Source organism: Crotalus tigris, unplaced genomic scaffold (genome assembly GCF_016545835.1).
Source record: "Crotalus tigris isolate CLP2741 ecotype Arizona unplaced genomic scaffold, ASM1654583v1 scf7180000017741.1442986301:2390832, whole genome shotgun sequence".
NCBI lineage: Eukaryota > Metazoa > Chordata > Lepidosauria > Squamata > Viperidae > Crotalus > Crotalus tigris.
Genome location: NW_024096608.1, coordinates 1,789,083 through 1,806,354, shown reverse-complemented (window position 1 = coordinate 1,806,354; position 17,272 = coordinate 1,789,083). Strand labels below are relative to the sequence as shown.

Below are 17,272 nucleotides of genomic sequence, written 5' to 3'. Positions count from 1 at the left end.
CAAAAAAAGCCTCCACCAAATTCCAGCCGTTGCAGCTGGGGGGCACTCTCGGGGAAGGGGGGGTCCCGGGGGGCAGCTGCCGCAGCAGGGGGAGGGCGGCGTCTCCAGGGGGCTCCCCGAGGCAAGAAGCGCGCTCGGCCGGCGGCAGTTGCAACCGGGCGCCCGCGGGAGCCGGCGGGGCGCTGCCTGGGGCTTTTGAGGAGGGGGGGGGAGAACGGGGCGGGGCGGGGGGGCGGAGCCAGCCGCCGAGCCCAGCTGCCCGCGGAGGTGCCAGCCGCGGCCGGGCAGCCTCTCCGCCCAGCCGCGATGGAGGCGGGGAGGCGAAGCGGCGGCGGGGCTGCTGCGCAGGAGCCGCGGCTGCCCGGCTGGTGCAGCCCGGGGAGGCGGCGGGCCCGCTAGCCGGGGAAGATGCCGCTGGCCGGGCGCCGCGATGCGGCGGCGGGGGCGGCGGCGGCGGCTTCGCTGGGGCTGCTGGCGGGCGGCGGAGGCGGCGCGCTCCCGCTCAGCCCGGCCGCCCTGTCCCGCCGCCTGGCCCGCCTGCGCGAGCTCCGCGCCCGCTCGCGGGTCCTGCTGGCGCTGGGCGCCTCGCAGATGGCGCTGGGCTGCCTGATCGTGGCCGTCAGCTTCGCCGCCCTGGCGCTCACCACCTCGGCCCGCGTCCGCCACTCCTGCCCCTTCTGGGCCGGCTTCTCGGTGAGCTGCTGGGGGGGGGAGGGAGGGGTGGGGTGGGGGGCGACCCCCTCCGGGACCCCGGCTGCCGGCGGGAGGGAGGGCGAGGGCGCGGGGTTGTCGCTCTGCGGGAGAAGAGGGGCTGCGCCTGGCCCAGCGGAGGGCAGGTGGGGACCCCAGGGATAGGCGCAGTCTACCGGAGGCGATCGGTCGGCGGCCGGGAGCTCGCCGGGCAGGGGCCGAGGAACCGAAGCGCTGCGGGCTCTTTTCTCCTGGCAACCCCCGCCCGCCTCCTTCCAGGGAGCCCCGAGCGTGGCCACCTTCAAAGCTGGCTTTAGGACCAAGCCTGGGGAAGGGGGGGCGGGGGAAATCGCCAGGTGGGGTCCTTGGTACCGGCCCCGGGCTTTCACCTGGGATCCTGAGGGATGCGGGGTTTGCGCGTGTATTTGTGTGCGAACTGGCAGCTGCCCAGCCCGAAAGGTCGGGGATGTGGCGCATATCTGGATGTTGTCTTGTGTTAGCACCACATCTGGACAGCCGCGCTTTCCTCCCGGGGCGACTCCGGGGTGCTGAGATGCTGTTTGTTGAAGAGCGCTGTCAGACTGGGACACCTCCGAGGGCATCTGGTCGCCTCTTTTAGGACTTGTCTGTGTGTTTACGCACGACTCACACCCAACGTCCCACGGTAGCCTGGCCACTGTGCCTTGGAGCTGCTGCTCAGGAAGCTCTCTGCCTTTTAAAACAAGCTGCTAGTCCTAAAAGAGGCGACCCTACGCCTTCAGATAAGTTGCTTCTGCTCTCTTCACTCCGTTTTCTGGTTTTGTGGCCGTTCTGCTTTTAATGCTACCCTTTGCAGCCCTCCTGCCCCCTCCCCTTCTAGCCCCCCCTTGACAAAATGTATAGATCTGTTCCAAGGTTGTTGTTGTTTTCCTGTGCTTTGTGTTGAGTGTGTGATGAGTCTCAGCTGTTGGGTTGTAAACTGTTTTAAAGGTTTGCCTATGGTACAAAGGCAATTGTTGGTGGAATAAGCCATGGTTTAGCTAAATGGTGTCATAAAAGTAGATAAACCTAACCAAGCACTACAGCTGCAGTTGATCCCTTGTCCTTTTTCCAAAATTGCACCTTATTTTAACATCTGTTGAATTCCTTGTGTTAGTATGAAAGTATTAAGACTGTGATAGGACTTTCTTAACAATGAATCTTGGGTCAGCGGCATTTCCTCTTGTTCTGACGCATTTCTGCACTTGTGTCATTTCACAAATCCTGAGTTTAGCCCGGCCATCTGAAAAAGAGCTTCTTGGTGGTCAATGCAGGCTCCCCAGCTTGGAGTGTGATGCTGGACACGGGTATGAGAACAAGAGAAGGGGAGGGAAGTGAATAACAGAATAACAGAGTTGGGACCTTGAAGATCTTCTAGTCCAACCCCCTGCTCAGGCAGGAAACCCTATACCATTTCAGACTAATGTTAGTCCAATCTGTTCTTAAAAACAGAAGGTATTGTGAAGTCGCACAGAGGTTCTGGCAAGATGGGCACAACAGGAGGGTCCTGGCAGTTTCATGGAAGGAGCAAGTCTTGAAGGACAGGATCTTCATAGGCTTGTCCTGCAGAGGTGATCTGGGATGTGGCTTGGAGTCCTCAAAGCAGGAAGGGTCAAAGCAAGTCGGTAGCTCTTCTTTTAGGGTTCTTGGCGAATGTAAATTTTTTTCTCCTCCTTGGATGAGTCCTGTAGAGATACCTTTCCTCGCCATCTTCTTTGACAGTGGAGATCTTCAGCAGCTGGCATGGAGTCTAGAAGCCTTGTCTGCCCCTTTGGGTGTCTCAAAGGGCTTCAAGTCTCTTCTTATTGAATCGTAATTGAGACTGTTATCAAAGCAGTCTGTGTTTTCCATGCAGCTCCTAAAAAATACCTCTAGAAGGGATGGTGATATAGTGCTTTTGAATTTAGTCTTCAAGACTTCTGATCTTCTGTAAAGGGATTTCCATTTCATCAAGGTCCACAGAAAGGTGCTTGTAGTGGAGGGACAGTAATTGGCCTGTAGGCTGCTGAGATCAAAAGGCTGAATTTGAATTCAACAGATGGAATTTCTAAGGAGGAATAAAAGGACAGGCAACAGATAGAAGTTTTTTAAGTTTGGATCAAAATCCAGCTACCTTTGTCTTCATGAACTTGATGTCAACTCCTTTGTCCAGAAGCTATTCATTTTTTCAGTTGGGCTCAGACTTTGTGTAGTAATCTAGGTTCTGCAGAGCTTTCTATGCTACCCTTGACTGATGATCATATTTAACAAGATTTGGAGAACCTAAGTTAGGAATAGGCACCCTCTGGCCTTCCAGATGTTCCTGCCCTACAATTCTCAGCATCCCTCATCACTGACAGAGCTGGTTGGGGCATCTGAGAGCTCTAGCAAAGAATATCTGGATGGCCACCATATCTGCTGCCTCTGAAGCAAACTAAATCATAAATTCACACCCAGAGACCTTGATGAAACTCTTTGCTGATTTTGCTGATTTTTTTTTTAAAAAAAAATCAAATGAAAGCTCTTTCCCTTAAAATAAAGAAAGCATCTACAATTTAACATTGTTCCAAGCTTCTCATTAAGATGGGCAGGGCTTTCCCTAGAATGAAAATCAAATAGAAGTTTGGGAATTTGCTGTCCCGTCCTGGACATTTGTGATGGTTGAGGAGCTCGTGGAAATCAAGAAGACTTTGCGACTTGGAGATGATGAAGCATTCCTTCTCTTCCAGTTGTCTCCCCAGGCTTGGCCTTGGAGGAGTAGAAGAGTCACAAAGAAGAATTGAAAAGATGCATGTGAACTCTGTGGCTGGTGCACCATTTAAAGGCCAGTTAATGGGTGTGTTGGTCTAAAATCCAAGAGACAAGCAAATTATGCAACACGTTAAGTTTATTTAATTTTTAGGCCAGCCCCACAGCTTCATCTCTCTTGTATGTAGGATGGCTGTTTAGCTGAGATTTTTATTTGTGTCAGGAGTTGGCCCAGTAGGATCCACGACAAAGAGAATAAGCTGCTTGTTTCCAAACTTCCTATTTTTTTTTTTTTTTTTGTCGCCTTCATTTTTCCCACTTTGTTTGACGGTTTTCCCATCCTCCTCCAGACCATATTTTCTCTCTTGGCCCAGACCCATGGGATGCAAGAACATAAAACCATCTTAAGCGAAGAGACAAGCAATTGCTTTGGAGCTGGCTCAGTTATTTATGTCTTGGCATAGTAATGAGAGGACTGTGTAGGCTGGGATGTGGGCGGGGGGGGGGAGGAAAACTGGGACCACTTAAGCAACTCTGCCTTCATTTTACACGGGGGGGGGGATGGCTTTAGGGAGGCGGATTTGTTTGCAAGATTAAGGCAATTGGTACAAGATCGTTACTGGAATTTTGGCTGAGCAGAGTCAAATCCAGTACAACTACAAAAACCCACTATGCCGATGGGAATTGTCATTATTTAAACAGGTCTGGGAGCTCCACTTTTGGATTATAGAATCCAGTTTTGGATTCTTTTGCTCCATTTAATCCAGTTTAACCTCAGCTTGCAAGCACAGGCTGCAGAATTTTAAAAGGATGCAATCTGTAGATTTGTAGGATGAGTTCACTCACTTCTGTTCCACGTTTCTCCCCATTTCTCAGTCTTTTGGCAAAAGTGAAGAGCAAGAAGTAATTGTTTCTCTTTCCCCTTCTCAAAAATGGACTGGTGTAAATTGGGAATGCAGAGCTGCAGATTGGCTCACATGTGAAATGGGGGGGGGGGCTATTCTGTCTGCCCTATTTTCCAGACGGATTCTCACAGGCAACTTCTGATCGGGTAACTGCCCTCTAAGGAAAGAGCACCAGAGATTTAAATCCAGTTCTTTGCAGAGTCTCCAAGAATACCAAGTCCTAAAAAGCAGCGTCAGCATCTCCAAAACTGACCTCACCCTCTTGACCTCTTCAGAGCTGCTTCTTGCCATTCAGATGCTGAATTCATCGTGAAACATTCTACCCATCTGGCTGAAGACCAACCCAGATCAGGCTCACTGGGTCCCCTTTATACAAATCAGATGGCAGTCTCAGGTCATTTGAGTACAAGGGACTTGAGATAAGATAAGATAACCTTTATTGTCATTTTTTTACTGTGGGCACAACGGCACACATCAAAAATGAAATTTAGTTGCCTGCTCTCAAAGTGAAACACATACATGACACACACCTAAACATACTATATATAACATATGTATAGACCCACACCCCTACATATACGTAGCAAATAAATATTAAATACTGTCCATCTTGAATATATAACAGAAGGAAGAAGCTTGAGAGTTCACAAGGTTAATGCTGTATGGAATGAAACTATGGCTGAATCTGGATGTTCTGCTACGGATACCACGGAGCCCCCTCCTCCCAGTAGGTAACAAGGAAAACAGGTCGTGAAGAGGATGTGTAGTGTCTCAGATGATCTTATGGATCCTGCTCAAACAACGCTTCTGTGCTATGTCCTGGATGGGAGGGAAGGAGCTGCCAATGATCTTAAGGGAGCCTTCATAGCATCGCTCGGCCATCATTGGAGTGATTAAAAAAAACCCCAAACCCTCCATCTGCATCCTGCTATTTTGGCAGGACGATGGTGGGATGACTCCAAAAGGCATTATACATCACAAATGGGAAGTGACTAGAGCAGTGGTGGTGAACCTATGGCACGGGTGCCACGAGCCCTCTCTCTGGGCACGCATGCCATCGCCCAAGTCCTAGGCCTTCAGCTGGGCTTTATAAAACCTTTTCGTTTTAGGCCTCCGCTATGTGCAAAAAAAAAAAAAGTTCAATCAATCAGTCAATTTCAACTTCTCGCGGGGAAAAAAAAAGATCTTGCAAAGTTGGAATTGATTGATTGAACTTTTTAGTCCCACCTAGTCTACCGTTACCACCGCAGTCACGCCCACCCAATTGGCCATGCCCACCCAATGGGCCACACCCACTCGGCACCCGACGATGCATAAGTGGGTTTTGGGTTGCAGTTTGGACACTCGGTCTCTAAAAGGTTCGCCGTCACTGTCCTAGAATCAGCTTTCTTTTTCAGGGGCTAAATTGCAAGTTGACAATAATTTGATAGCACACAATTAATCAATCAATAGGTCTGTTTGTTTGCACATTTAGGTCAGGGTTGGTACACCCCCCTCCTCCCTTCTCCAAAAAGCCTGATGATTAAACCACTCAAAAATAGCCAATAAAATAAAGCACGCATGGAAGCCTTTGAGATCAATCTCTAGTCACTGGAAATCGTATTTTTGCTTGTTAAAGTTAGACCAATCTACTGGTTAAACTGAGAGCAAGGATCTTGCAAATTAGCTAATGCAACTGAACTACAATTCTTGAAACATGCTGGCTAGGGAATTCTGGGAGTTGAAATCCACTGTTTTAAAGCATGCTGACTGAGAATTCTTGAAGTCCATACACCTTAAGGCATGCTGGCTAGGGAATTCTGGGAGTTGAACTCCATCCACCTTAAAGTTGCTGACATGGAGAAACATCTGTCTAGAGAGGTGAACATTTTCACGGAAGCGCCTGCTCCAGGATGTGTCCTCTTTGTGTTTCCCTTTAAAAGTTTTAAAATTAAGACCATCCTATTGTTTTCCTGACTGGGGTATCTGCCAACGATTTAACAGTGCTTCTGCAACGTGAGCTGCATGCCAATTTTTCTTTTTTCTTCCGCCCCCCCCCCTCTCCTTTGGCTGCATTGTGGCACAGAGCTTTTGTGTAGAAAGATCAGGACTCGGCTGAGAGAAAAAACAAGAATTCCAGAGAGGGAGATGGAAACTGTGAAGGAAAATTACACCTGTGACATATGGTGTGCCTGACACTGACTTATAAACACACTGCCGACAGCAGACAAGTCCTGCAGATTGAAAATAGGGAAGAGCAGCATGAAAGTCTAAAGTAGAAATTAAAAAGGGAAGCATTGGCAGATCAGAATCACAGAGTTGTAAGGGACCTTGGAGGTCTTCTAGTCCAACCCCCTGCTCAAGCAGGAGACTCTTTACCATTTCAGACAAATGGTCGTCCAATCTCTTCTTAAAAACGTCCAATGCTGCATCACCCACCACTTCTGGAGGCAAGACGTTCCACTGATTAATTATTGTCACTGTCAGGAAATTTCTCCTTAATTCTAGGTTGCTTCTCTCCTTGGTTCGTTTCCATCTGTTGCTTCTTGTCCTGCCTTCGGGTGCTTTGGAGAATAGCTTGACCCCCCTCTTCTTTGGGGCAGCCCCTCAAATATTGGAAGACTGCTATCATGTCACCCTTAGTCCTTTCTTTATTAAGCTAGACATACCCAATTCCTGCAACTATTCTTCATATATTTTAGCCTCCAGCTCCCTAATCTGTATCAGAGCTTCGGTGCAACTTGAAGGAAGTCACAGGCTTCCTCCCCACATCCTCAGTGGGTGGATGGACAGATCAAGGGCTGGAAAGGAACAAACAATTTCATTTGAATTAACAGTTCGGACCCAGATATGAGTAGTCCCTGACTTACAACCATAATTGGATCTGGCTGGGAAAGGAATCACATGATCCCAGGAAGTGCAACCCTGATCGTAAATCCAAGGCTAGTTGCCAAGCACCTGACTTTTGATCATGTGGCTACGGGGATGCTGGGACAGTCATAAGTGTGAGTCATTTTTGTCAGTGATGTTGTAACATTGAATGATCAGAATTCAGAATTCCTCTGAAATTAAAATCAGGGCCCACTGGGTGCCACGCAGCTATTTCAAGAGCCTGAATGTGCATCTTCTCTGCAAATGCCACTGCGTTTCTGCATATATGTCGGGTGCCTTTTTCTATTTAAATAAATGCTGGTTGTAAACGCAGCTCATTTTTCTTCCTCAAAGAGCCTTTTTCCCCCCTTTTGTCTTCTCAAGGAAAAAAATTTTTTTTCTTATGTTCCTGAGAAGAAAAGGCTTCTCTTCCTATTGTTAGAGATTTATAATTAGCAAAGGCATTTTGGTATAATCTGACTGCGCTTGACTAATGAAGTAGGGGGCGGAGAGGGAGGTTCGGACTAATTTGGAATGTTTAATAGAATGTCCCTTGATGCCTCCTTAAAGATTTAAAAAAAGACAAAAAGAAAAGAAATCAGGTCTATTGTTATCCTGTGAACAGAAGCCAGCTCTTTCGAAGGAGGCGATGGGTCCATTGTTCAGATGAGCTGCAAAAAGGAAGGTGTCCAACGTAAAAAGAAGAAGAAAATGTATGGGCCTCCTGGGAAGAGCAGTGAAAAAAAACGGTTTTCCTCCCAATCTGAACCTTGTGCCATCATCACATATTCTGGTGGGATGCTTGGGAAGGTTAGTTCTGGCGTACCATCAAGCACTGCCGAGGTCTTTTGGTTCAATTCAAATTTGGAATGAAAATTCTCACGAGGTCCAGACATGGTCCCAAAACATTTACCTGGGAAGATGAGATTGAAGAGTCTGTTATGGAGGCACATCCAGCTGGCAGATATGGTGCCAAGATGGAAGGATAATCAATTTGTGCATTGATTGACTGCTTCCTTACTTTGCCGCTGAATATATTTTGTGGAGGCCAATATGTCTCAAGACCGAAATGAAAAGAAGAATAACCGAATAACTGAGATCTTCTAGTCCATCACCACCCCGTTCAGGCAGGAGATCCTATAAAATGTCAGACAAATGGTTGTCCAGTCTCTTCTTGATGGCCTCCAGTGTTGGAGCACCCACAACCTCTGAAGGCAAAGCTGTTCCACTGGTTGATTGTTCTCACTGTCAGCAAGTTTCTCCTTAGTTCTAGGTTGCTTCTCTCCTTGATCAGTTTCCATCCATTGATTCTTGTCCTGCCTTCAGGCACTTTGGAGAATAGCTTGACTCCCTCTTCTTGGTGGCAGCCCCTCAAATATTGGAACACTGCTATCATGTCACCCCTAGCCCTTCTCCTAGGCTAACATATGGAACATATAGGACAATATATAACAACACAGACTCCTAGAATGGGAGTCTATGTTGTTATATACTGTTATTTTGGGGAGATGCCTGCAGGGACGTAGTCAAGATAGGAGCTTCATCTCCACCACCAACACGCTGCTCCTTTTAAATGTGGGTTGCAGAGGCAACGCCTGTTGAAAAGTGGTGGGGGTTTGGTTTCACAGTTGCAGCTCTCATTTGACTTCTTTTGACTCTCCTTCATAGATGCCGCTATCCCTCACTGATTTGCAACGGCCTCCAGATCTTTTGAGGTCTTCAGTCTTTTGATTCTGAAACACGGGTGGTCAGCCTTGGCTGGAAGATTGCCTGGGGCCCAGGTCTGAATTTAAAAAGCCATCTGCTAGAGGTCACTTTAGAGGCCTGATAAAAACATCCAGTCTTTTTTCTGAAGTACTTAGAGGGAGAGGGAGAGAAAAAACTAGAACAAAGAAGAATTTGTCCCAGGTGCTCTGGAAATGCCAAACATCAATTTTCTTTGATTATGGCTTTCTGCTTCTTGCTGCCTTGTCAAGAGGACTGCAGGGTGTCAGTCACGTTGCCCCTGATGGAACAGTGCATGACACAAGATGCTGAATATTCGGCTGGCAGTGGCTGTATTTCAGCTACACCCCACCATCCTTCTTCAACCGCCTGCTCTACGGGTGTCCTTCCAAGGAAGTCTTGGGCTTGACCCCTTAGTCCTTCTGAAGTGCAACCAACTCAAGTATCACCTTGTTCCTCTTCTTGCTGTATGTCTTTGATGTATTCTTGTATTTTCACTGTAAGCTCCATGAAGACAGCCAGTTTTCCTGTTTTATCTGTAATGAGAAAACTACATGACATACATGAGGAGCCACCAAGGTCCTGCCAACTCAAAGGAGATGTTACCTTCTTAAGGAATAAGATAAAGAGCTCCATGAATTGTCAAGTCTCTTGGCCATCTTCCTTCACTTCAGGTGTTTCCTACCTAGATGACGTCTTTCTGGGTGGACATGAAAACCTACATCAGGTTAGATCTCTCATTGCAGCCCAAAAGCTGGTCAGGATGTGATCTGAGCATCTGCTGATTCCCACCCCCTTTCTAATTTGTTTCAGTGGTCTTTCTGTGGGCATCCAGAAAAAGCCACGATGACATCGCATCCATCCTGCTCTCATTGCATCAATAACACAGTTTATGGATTTAGCAGAATGACATCATGATACCTGCCCCTCCCCCCTCCTCCAGTGTCCATGCTTTCTTGGAAATGCTGCAGTTGACATGTCACTTTGCATAACTCTATGGAAGAAGGTGCCTTCAACTGATACATTGATTGCTTTCATAATCCAACAATGGACCTTTTTCTTCTTCTGAATCCACTGGGATTAACAACAGGACTCTACGTCCTGTTAAAGGGCACACGCCCACGCCCACACCCCCTTTCTGCCTCATCCTTTTCTTCTGCTAGCTGCCTTCTACTCTGCAAGGCCTCCCCTCTCTGGTTGCCAGGAGAGGTCTCGTTTCTCCTTCCCTGATGTCTGAGGAGCGTGTTTGTAATGGCCTCCAGCATCTTGAGAGCCTCTGTTGATTTGGTTGTCTGTTTTAATGTGCTGAGGAGCAGTTCAGTGGCAGGCCACCCAAAGCTTGATCCCCAACCTCTTCCACTGAAAAGGCCCACCTGCAAATGATAACAGGCAGCACAGAGATGGATGAATCAATTCCTTTGACTCGGTCTAAAGCAGGCATGCAAGTTAAGAGTGCAGCTATCCTCAGAGAGAGCTCAACTCCTGGTACCTTCCCTGACCAGTCTTCTCCTGCCCTTTCTGGGATGCCTTTTCAGAGTAGTCTATTAGACCTTGGGTGACTGGTTGTCTCCCATCCACCTGCTGACCAGGCCAACCCTGCTTAGCTTTTTATAGTGAACTGGATGCACACACCTGTTGCAAAATTATCACTGTAAACCAGTTAATCATATCAAATCATAGCTAGGTAAGAGGGCCAGGGGCTTCTTGTTTATTTCTTAGCCCTCCCTTTTTTGATCGTAGGCTGCCTAATCATTATGCATGACAAAGCCATGTCTTAAATAGCAGTCATTGGGGATAAAGAATCGGATGAGATGGGACAAGACAGATGGAGCTGTGATTGTGGCACTTTGGATGAAGGAGACCCTCTTGAAAAATGCCAGTTGTGCATCTTTTCTGAAGTGACTCATGATTACAAAGAAAAATGAGGGTTTTTTTTTTAAAAAAAGCCTCTCTGTTCTCTTCTGTTCCTGCCCTGCATGCAAGTCTTTAAAAAAGCATATTAATAATAAACAGGTCTTTTTATTTCCCCCCTTGCTGGGTATATGTTCAAACTGCTATCCATCTGCCTTCTTCCTTTCTTCTCTCCAGCAGTGTGGTGGTTTTTGGTAGTGTTCCAGGCATCTCTGGGCTTCTCTGGGCACATCACAAAAGGATGGGGCCTCTTTGGGCTTCTCTTTAAAGCTATGTTATCGCTGCTTCAGAATAAAGTGGAGCTTTTTGGAGAGGATTGACAGTCTTCCAGGTAAGGCTGCAAGAGGAGTGCTTAGCTAGGAGGAGGAGGAGGAGGAGGAGAGATGGATGTATGGATGGAAGAAAGAAAGGAAGGAAGGAAGGAAGGAAGGAGAAGGAAGAAGGAAAAGGAGGGAGCGAGGGATGAAGGAAAGAGGAGGAGGAAAAGAAGAAAGAGAGGAAGAAAGAAGGAAAGGAAGGAGGAGAAGGAAAAGGAGCAGGAGAGGGATGGGAAAGAAGGAGGGCAAAGATGACTATTATTCCTCCTCCTCCTCCTCCTCCTCCTCCTCCTCTTCCCAACTTTCCAATCCAAAGTAGTACCCAAGGATTTCTGATTGGTTTCCCATCCTAGTATTAAGTAGATTCGGGAGCTTCTGACATCATCAGGGTTATAGCCAGTTGACAGAAATGCCTTAAATAAGGTTAACTAACATTTGCGCCTGGCTCCTAGACCGCGTCATCGGCCCCAGCTGGTTAGATTGTTTTCTAGTCGTTTCTTTGACGTTTGCACCCAGCTCTTTTTAATCTCTCCTTTGAACATTCTTACTGGATCCTAGGTTTGTTAAACTCCTTTCGTCCTCCTCCCCTTTGATGACGTTTACCTCCATGCTGCCCTCATTCTTCTTCACCCAATTCTCCTTACTATGGGTCTTGGGGGGTGGCCCATTTGATCTTCCCTTGATGTTGCTATGTGCTCCATTAGAACCCCAAGTATTAACTCTTGCTCCCTTCAATTGTGGAACGGGTGTCTCCCCCTGCCCCATGTCTTCTATCCTCTTCCCTTTTCCTGCATGGGTGGCACTTGTCTGAATGCCATGCAATCTGGCACTTCCACCTTCACCCCCCCCCCCCACCTTAATGCTCTCTATGTCAGCAGTCTCTTGCTGTTCCATCCATCCAGCGAATCACCATGCCATATACTATTATACCACTTTTATACTATAGGGGGCCAACAGTCTGGCTGTCACCTCAGAGACATTGTTAATATAAGGCAGAGAGATGCGTGTCGTCTGTGATGACAGCTCATCCCTCTGTTGATTGTCCCAGGGTTTAGGTAATGCACTGTGCCGTTTTATGAATTTCAATGGGTATCCATTCTGCTGGCAAATACGGAAGAGGTGTTTCCTTTCTTCCATTTTGAACTCAACTGTGCTGCAGTGGGAGGCCACACACTTAAATAGTGTTCTGATGCAGCCCAATATTGTGTGTGACAACAAAGAGGGGCTGTTCACATATGGAAGCAGGGAGTGTGGCGTGGTGACTCGCTCATGCTGTAAAAGAGAGGAAGACACCTTATCCTTTCACTCAACGGGTGGGTGGAAGATTATGGATGGGGGACGCATGTGCCCGAAACAAGAGGCTCCTCTAGTGGGACATAGGCATGGGAGATCCGCCCTGGGTAAGAGTGGGGACTACCAACAACGGATGGAACAGCAAGAGACTGATGACGTAGAGAGCATTAAGGTGGGGGGGGGGTGAAGGTGGAAGCGCCAGATTGCATGGCATTCAGACAAGTGCCACCCGTGCAGGAAAAGGGAAGAGGATAGAAGACATGGGGCAGGGGGAGACACCCGTTCCACAATTGAAGGGAGCAAGAGTTAATACTTGGGGTTCTAATGGAGCACATAGCAACATCAAGGGAAGATCAAATGGGCCACCCCCCAAGACCCATAGTAAGGAGAATTGGGTGAAGAAGAATGAGGGCAGCACGGAGGTAAACGTCATCAAAGGGGAGGAGGACGAAAGGAGTTTAACAAACCTAGGACCCAGTAAAAATGTTCAAAGGAGAGATTAAAAAGAGCTGGGTGCAGACGTCAAAGAAACAACTAGAATACAATCTAACCGGCTGGGGCCGGGTGCAAATGTTAGTTAACCTTATTTAAGGCATTTCTGTCAACTGGCTATAACCCTGACGATGTCGGAAGCTTCCAACGAAAGCTCGGTTTTATTAATTTTTTCCCTATTTCTCCTGGTGATCGTGAGTTATTTATTTTATGATATGAACATACCCAGGAGTCACATTTTTACGGACATTTCTAATCATATATATATAATTATATTAAAAATGCAAATCCCGGGTATATTCATGTTGAGAAAAGTAGTCGAACACCGGGATAAATAAAAACAACTGTTTAATAAACTAACAACTGTTTGATAAACTTAGCTTTCGTCGGCTAACTGCCAACGTCGTCAGAGTGGAATGCCAGAGGTTTGAAAGCCTGCTCATAAGACTGGCAGTTTGTGTGCTCTGCTCATAGAACGCATCACCGGTCTACCCACCCCAGTTGACCATATCACTTCTAATAGTCTTGCAATCCGTCAGTATATTTGTAAGTTCAGGGATCACCGCCTCTCTTATTGTCGCTCTCTTTGCCCGCTTTGGACGTATCTGGGTACACTTTGCTATAGGATGATCCCCCAGTGCCTCCTGTTTTGTGGCCACCCCTTGTTGTGAGTGTGGCACCCCGCCTCCCATCATTGACTCCTGTACGAATCGTGCTGGGGATTTCTCCCCTTTGTATTTCTTTGCTGTTGCATGAGACAGTGGTTCTGGTCTTGCGTAGGCTCCACCCGTTGCACTCGTTGTGGGTTGTTACGTTGTTGTTCCCACTTCTTAGTGCCTGATAAGCAGGTAGTAACTCTATGTGGTGATTAATTGAATGTTCATCCAACAGCCAAGCCTCCTTCAGTAACTGGCCACCCTTAGAGACATCCTGGGTGATGGCCTCCGCCCCGGCAAGGTTGAACGTGTGATTGTGGCTGGCCATATGGACTCACACCTGTGAGCGTTGCTCATGTCATCTAATGGCCAGCTTGTGTTCATGGATCCTAGTTCCAAGCCGTTTGGTCATCTCCCCAATGTAATTATAGTGACAATCCTTACATTTCATTCTATATATCACTGAAGATCTTTCTTCATTGGGGAGTGGATCTTTGGGGTGCAGACCGGTGATGCGTTCTATGAGCAGAGCACACAAACTGCAAGTCTTATGAGCAGGCTTTCAAACCTCCGGCATTCCACTCTGACGACATTGGCATGCAGCCTTGGTGCACACAGAGGGCGCCTGGTTGGGGAACCTGCTTTGAACAAATGAATCCATTTCTTGATTTGATTGCACTTCTTAGCTGACTGTCTTTGAAATGGCAAACAAATGAGAAGGCAGGGATAATGTAAAATATTCAAATCTTAAGCACCATGGTCTGCATTTCTTTTTTTGACAAATATTTGCTATGTTTTGAGTACAGCCTATTTGGAATATCATGGTTAATAAGTGTTCTTGTCAATTTTTCAAGCGTTCACCCACCACTTAGACCTGCTTGACATTTTGACAAGGCATTTAGGAAAAAATGAAGGGATTTTCTTTGATTATTCAAGCTACAAAGTACACGATAGGAAGGGCTTTCATGAGTTATTAGCTGAACTCCTGCGAATCTTGGGGCTGATCTACTACCAGTCTTGGTGATATTGGCTCTCTGGAGATGAAGAGAAGGCTTTGGTAAAGACAAAAGAGAGGACAGGGAAGGTAATTTTGCATTGTTGCATCCAGTTTTGGTCACCACAATATAAAAAAGATGTTGAGACTCTAGAAAGAGTGCAGAGAAGAGCAGCAAAGATGACTAGGGAGCTGGAGGCAAAAACATATGAAGAACAGTTGCAGGAATTGGGTATGGGTAGTCTAGAGTAAAGAAGGACTAGGAGAAGAGGGGGTCCACCTATTCTCCAAAGGACTTGAAGAAGGATAGAAACTAATCAAGGAGAGAAGCAACCTAGAACTAAGGAGAAATTTCCTGACAGAGCAATTAACCTGTGGAATGGAAGTTGCCTCCAGAAGTCATGGATGCTCCATCACTGGAGGCTTTTAAGAAGAGACAGGATAGTCACTTGTCTGAAATGGTATAGGGTCTCCTGCTTGAGCAGGGGATTGGACTAGAGGACCTCCAAGGTCCGTTCCTATTCTGTTATTCTATAACAATGACTGGATGCTTCAAAGTTATTGGCATGAACCCGTGTTGCTTATGGCTGGACCTTACCTCCAAAGCACAAGAGATTTTAGCACAAACAGGAGACACCTGCAAAGATAAAACCACATCCAGTGTATTTTTCATTTGAGTTCCTCTCCTAATGGCTCTCACATACACTAAACATGTGGCCAGTAAGTCTGCAGATGAGTGTTTCCAATGTTGTCAACCCCTTTTCTCCAAACATGGCAGCTGGGGAAATCTGGGAGTTGAAGTCCCCAGGTCTTGAAGCTGCCAAGTTTGGAGATCCCTGCTCTAAGTGAGGGGAGATGCAATCCAACTTTATTGGAAGGGAGGAGATAGATGCTGTTAGGCTGAAAAAAAGACCCATTTCCTGCAATTGCCATGACATAAAGGTTCCAAACTCTCTGTGTACATGATAAGAGCCCTGCAAAATTCAGAATACAAATCTTTTTCACCCGAGAGAAGACAAGCTGGTTCTGTGTCTGAACAATGAACTAGCCAAAATGCTTCTGCTTTTGAGAAACCATTGTAACCAACCAAAAATGGTTCCCCACATATGTTTTTTTTTCTTTTTTGCTAACCTTGATGTAATTTAGAATTACTGCAAAAAAGATTCTTCAGCCAGGAAGAATCAAGATCTGGAATCCATATAAATGCAGGGAATGGAGCAGCTTGGTGAGCCATTTGTGACAAATGATATTTTTCAAGTAAGCTGTAAAGCTCTCTTGAACGACATTACATTTTGCAATGTGGCTCATGCTTGGATCAATAAAATAATCCAAAGGGATTAGATGCAGCCCAAATGTCGATAATAATAAAAAAATCTGTATTATGTCTGGAGTTGGAGACATCCGTGTCTTAGACTTAAGGATGGGATTACCTTGGTTATGAAATGAGATCCGCAGCATGAAAGTATTGGCTGTTTTGCTCCTTATTGATTTCAGCAGCTTTGCCTCTCTCTCTCAAAGTACATCCATTGATTCAGAACACGGGAGCCAATTTTCAGGGGTCTTTCCCCCCTCCCCCCATTCCTTCCAAAAAAGATTCTGCCGAGTCACACCACCACGCCTTCCTAGAGACGGATGGTTTGGAAAAATCCCCCTTCAAAAATTTCATCTCTTCTCTTGTTTTACTTTTACAAACCTTCACTCTGCTGAGAATGATGGGTGCAGCTTCCTTTATTGGGGAGCACGGCTGCAGCCTTTGCGACCAAGCCTTGGTCATATCTGCAAGATGCACTTCATGAGATACACACAATGTGTGTGTAGAGAGAGAGAGGTTTATTTTGAGAATAGATGGGATAGAGAGCGAGAGAGAGAAAAAATTTGAGGATTGCAAGAAATAGCTAGATAGGTAGGTAGGTAGTAGGTAGGTAGGTAGATAGATAGATAGATAGATAGATAGATAGATAGATAGATAGATAGATAGATAGATAGATAGATAACAAAGATGGATAGAGAAGATACAGAAGGATAGGTAGGTAGGCAGACAGGCAGGCAGGCAGGCAGACAGACAGATGAGAGAGAGAAAGAGAGATGAGAGAGAGAGGGAGAGGGAGAGAGAAAGAAATCCAGGGAAGGAGGGAGGGAGGGAGGGAGAAAAGTAGATAGATGCACATATCCTCCAAAAGCTGAAGCAATGCGAAGGCTGCAAGCACATGTCACAAACATAAAAACAGGCCACAGAGTGTCAATTGCATGTCATGACTGCCCTCCCCACTCTACAGAGACCCTCCCAAGCAAGCTTGGAATTCATTTTTGTCTCCCTCCTGTTACACAATCTGCCCAAGAAGGTAATCTTCTTCTTCTTCCACCACCACCGTGAAGGATAGACTATCCTCTGCTCAACAAAGCCCAACCTCGGCATCTCAGCCTGTGCATAGAAGGAAGAAAGGGTTTCGGTGAAACTAGGTTCATCAGCCTAATTAGACGATCTGTTCTCGGTTAGAAGTCTTCTCGCATCCCTCAGTCTAAATTCTGAGAAGTGCTGAATTTCACAATCTGCAAATGCCCATCTCCTCCTCCTCCTCCTCCTCCTCCTCCTCCTCCTCCTCCTCCTCCTCCTCCTCCTCCTCCCCCTCCTCCTCCTCCTCCTCCTCCTCCTCCTCCGAAGTGACTTTGCTCCAAGAGCAGATCAGGTAATGT

The 17,272-nt window shown here is 46.9% G+C and overlaps 1 protein-coding gene across 2 annotated transcripts in view; it reads left to right on the top strand.

Moving 5' to 3' along the window:
- Positions 1 to 257: 257 nt before the first annotated feature.
- Positions 258 to 17,272, top strand: part of FAM189A1 (family with sequence similarity 189 member A1) — a 69,293-nt gene continuing 52,278 nt past the window's right edge. The window contains exon 1 of one of the 2 annotated variants that reach the window (XM_039340138.1): positions 258 to 693. In XM_039340138.1, the coding sequence (XP_039196072.1) occupies positions 409 to 693 (285 nt within the window). In that variant the 5' untranslated portion in view covers positions 258 to 408. The remainder of the gene's footprint in view (positions 694 to 17,272) is intronic. The other variant, XM_039340137.1, reaches the window with a different exon arrangement.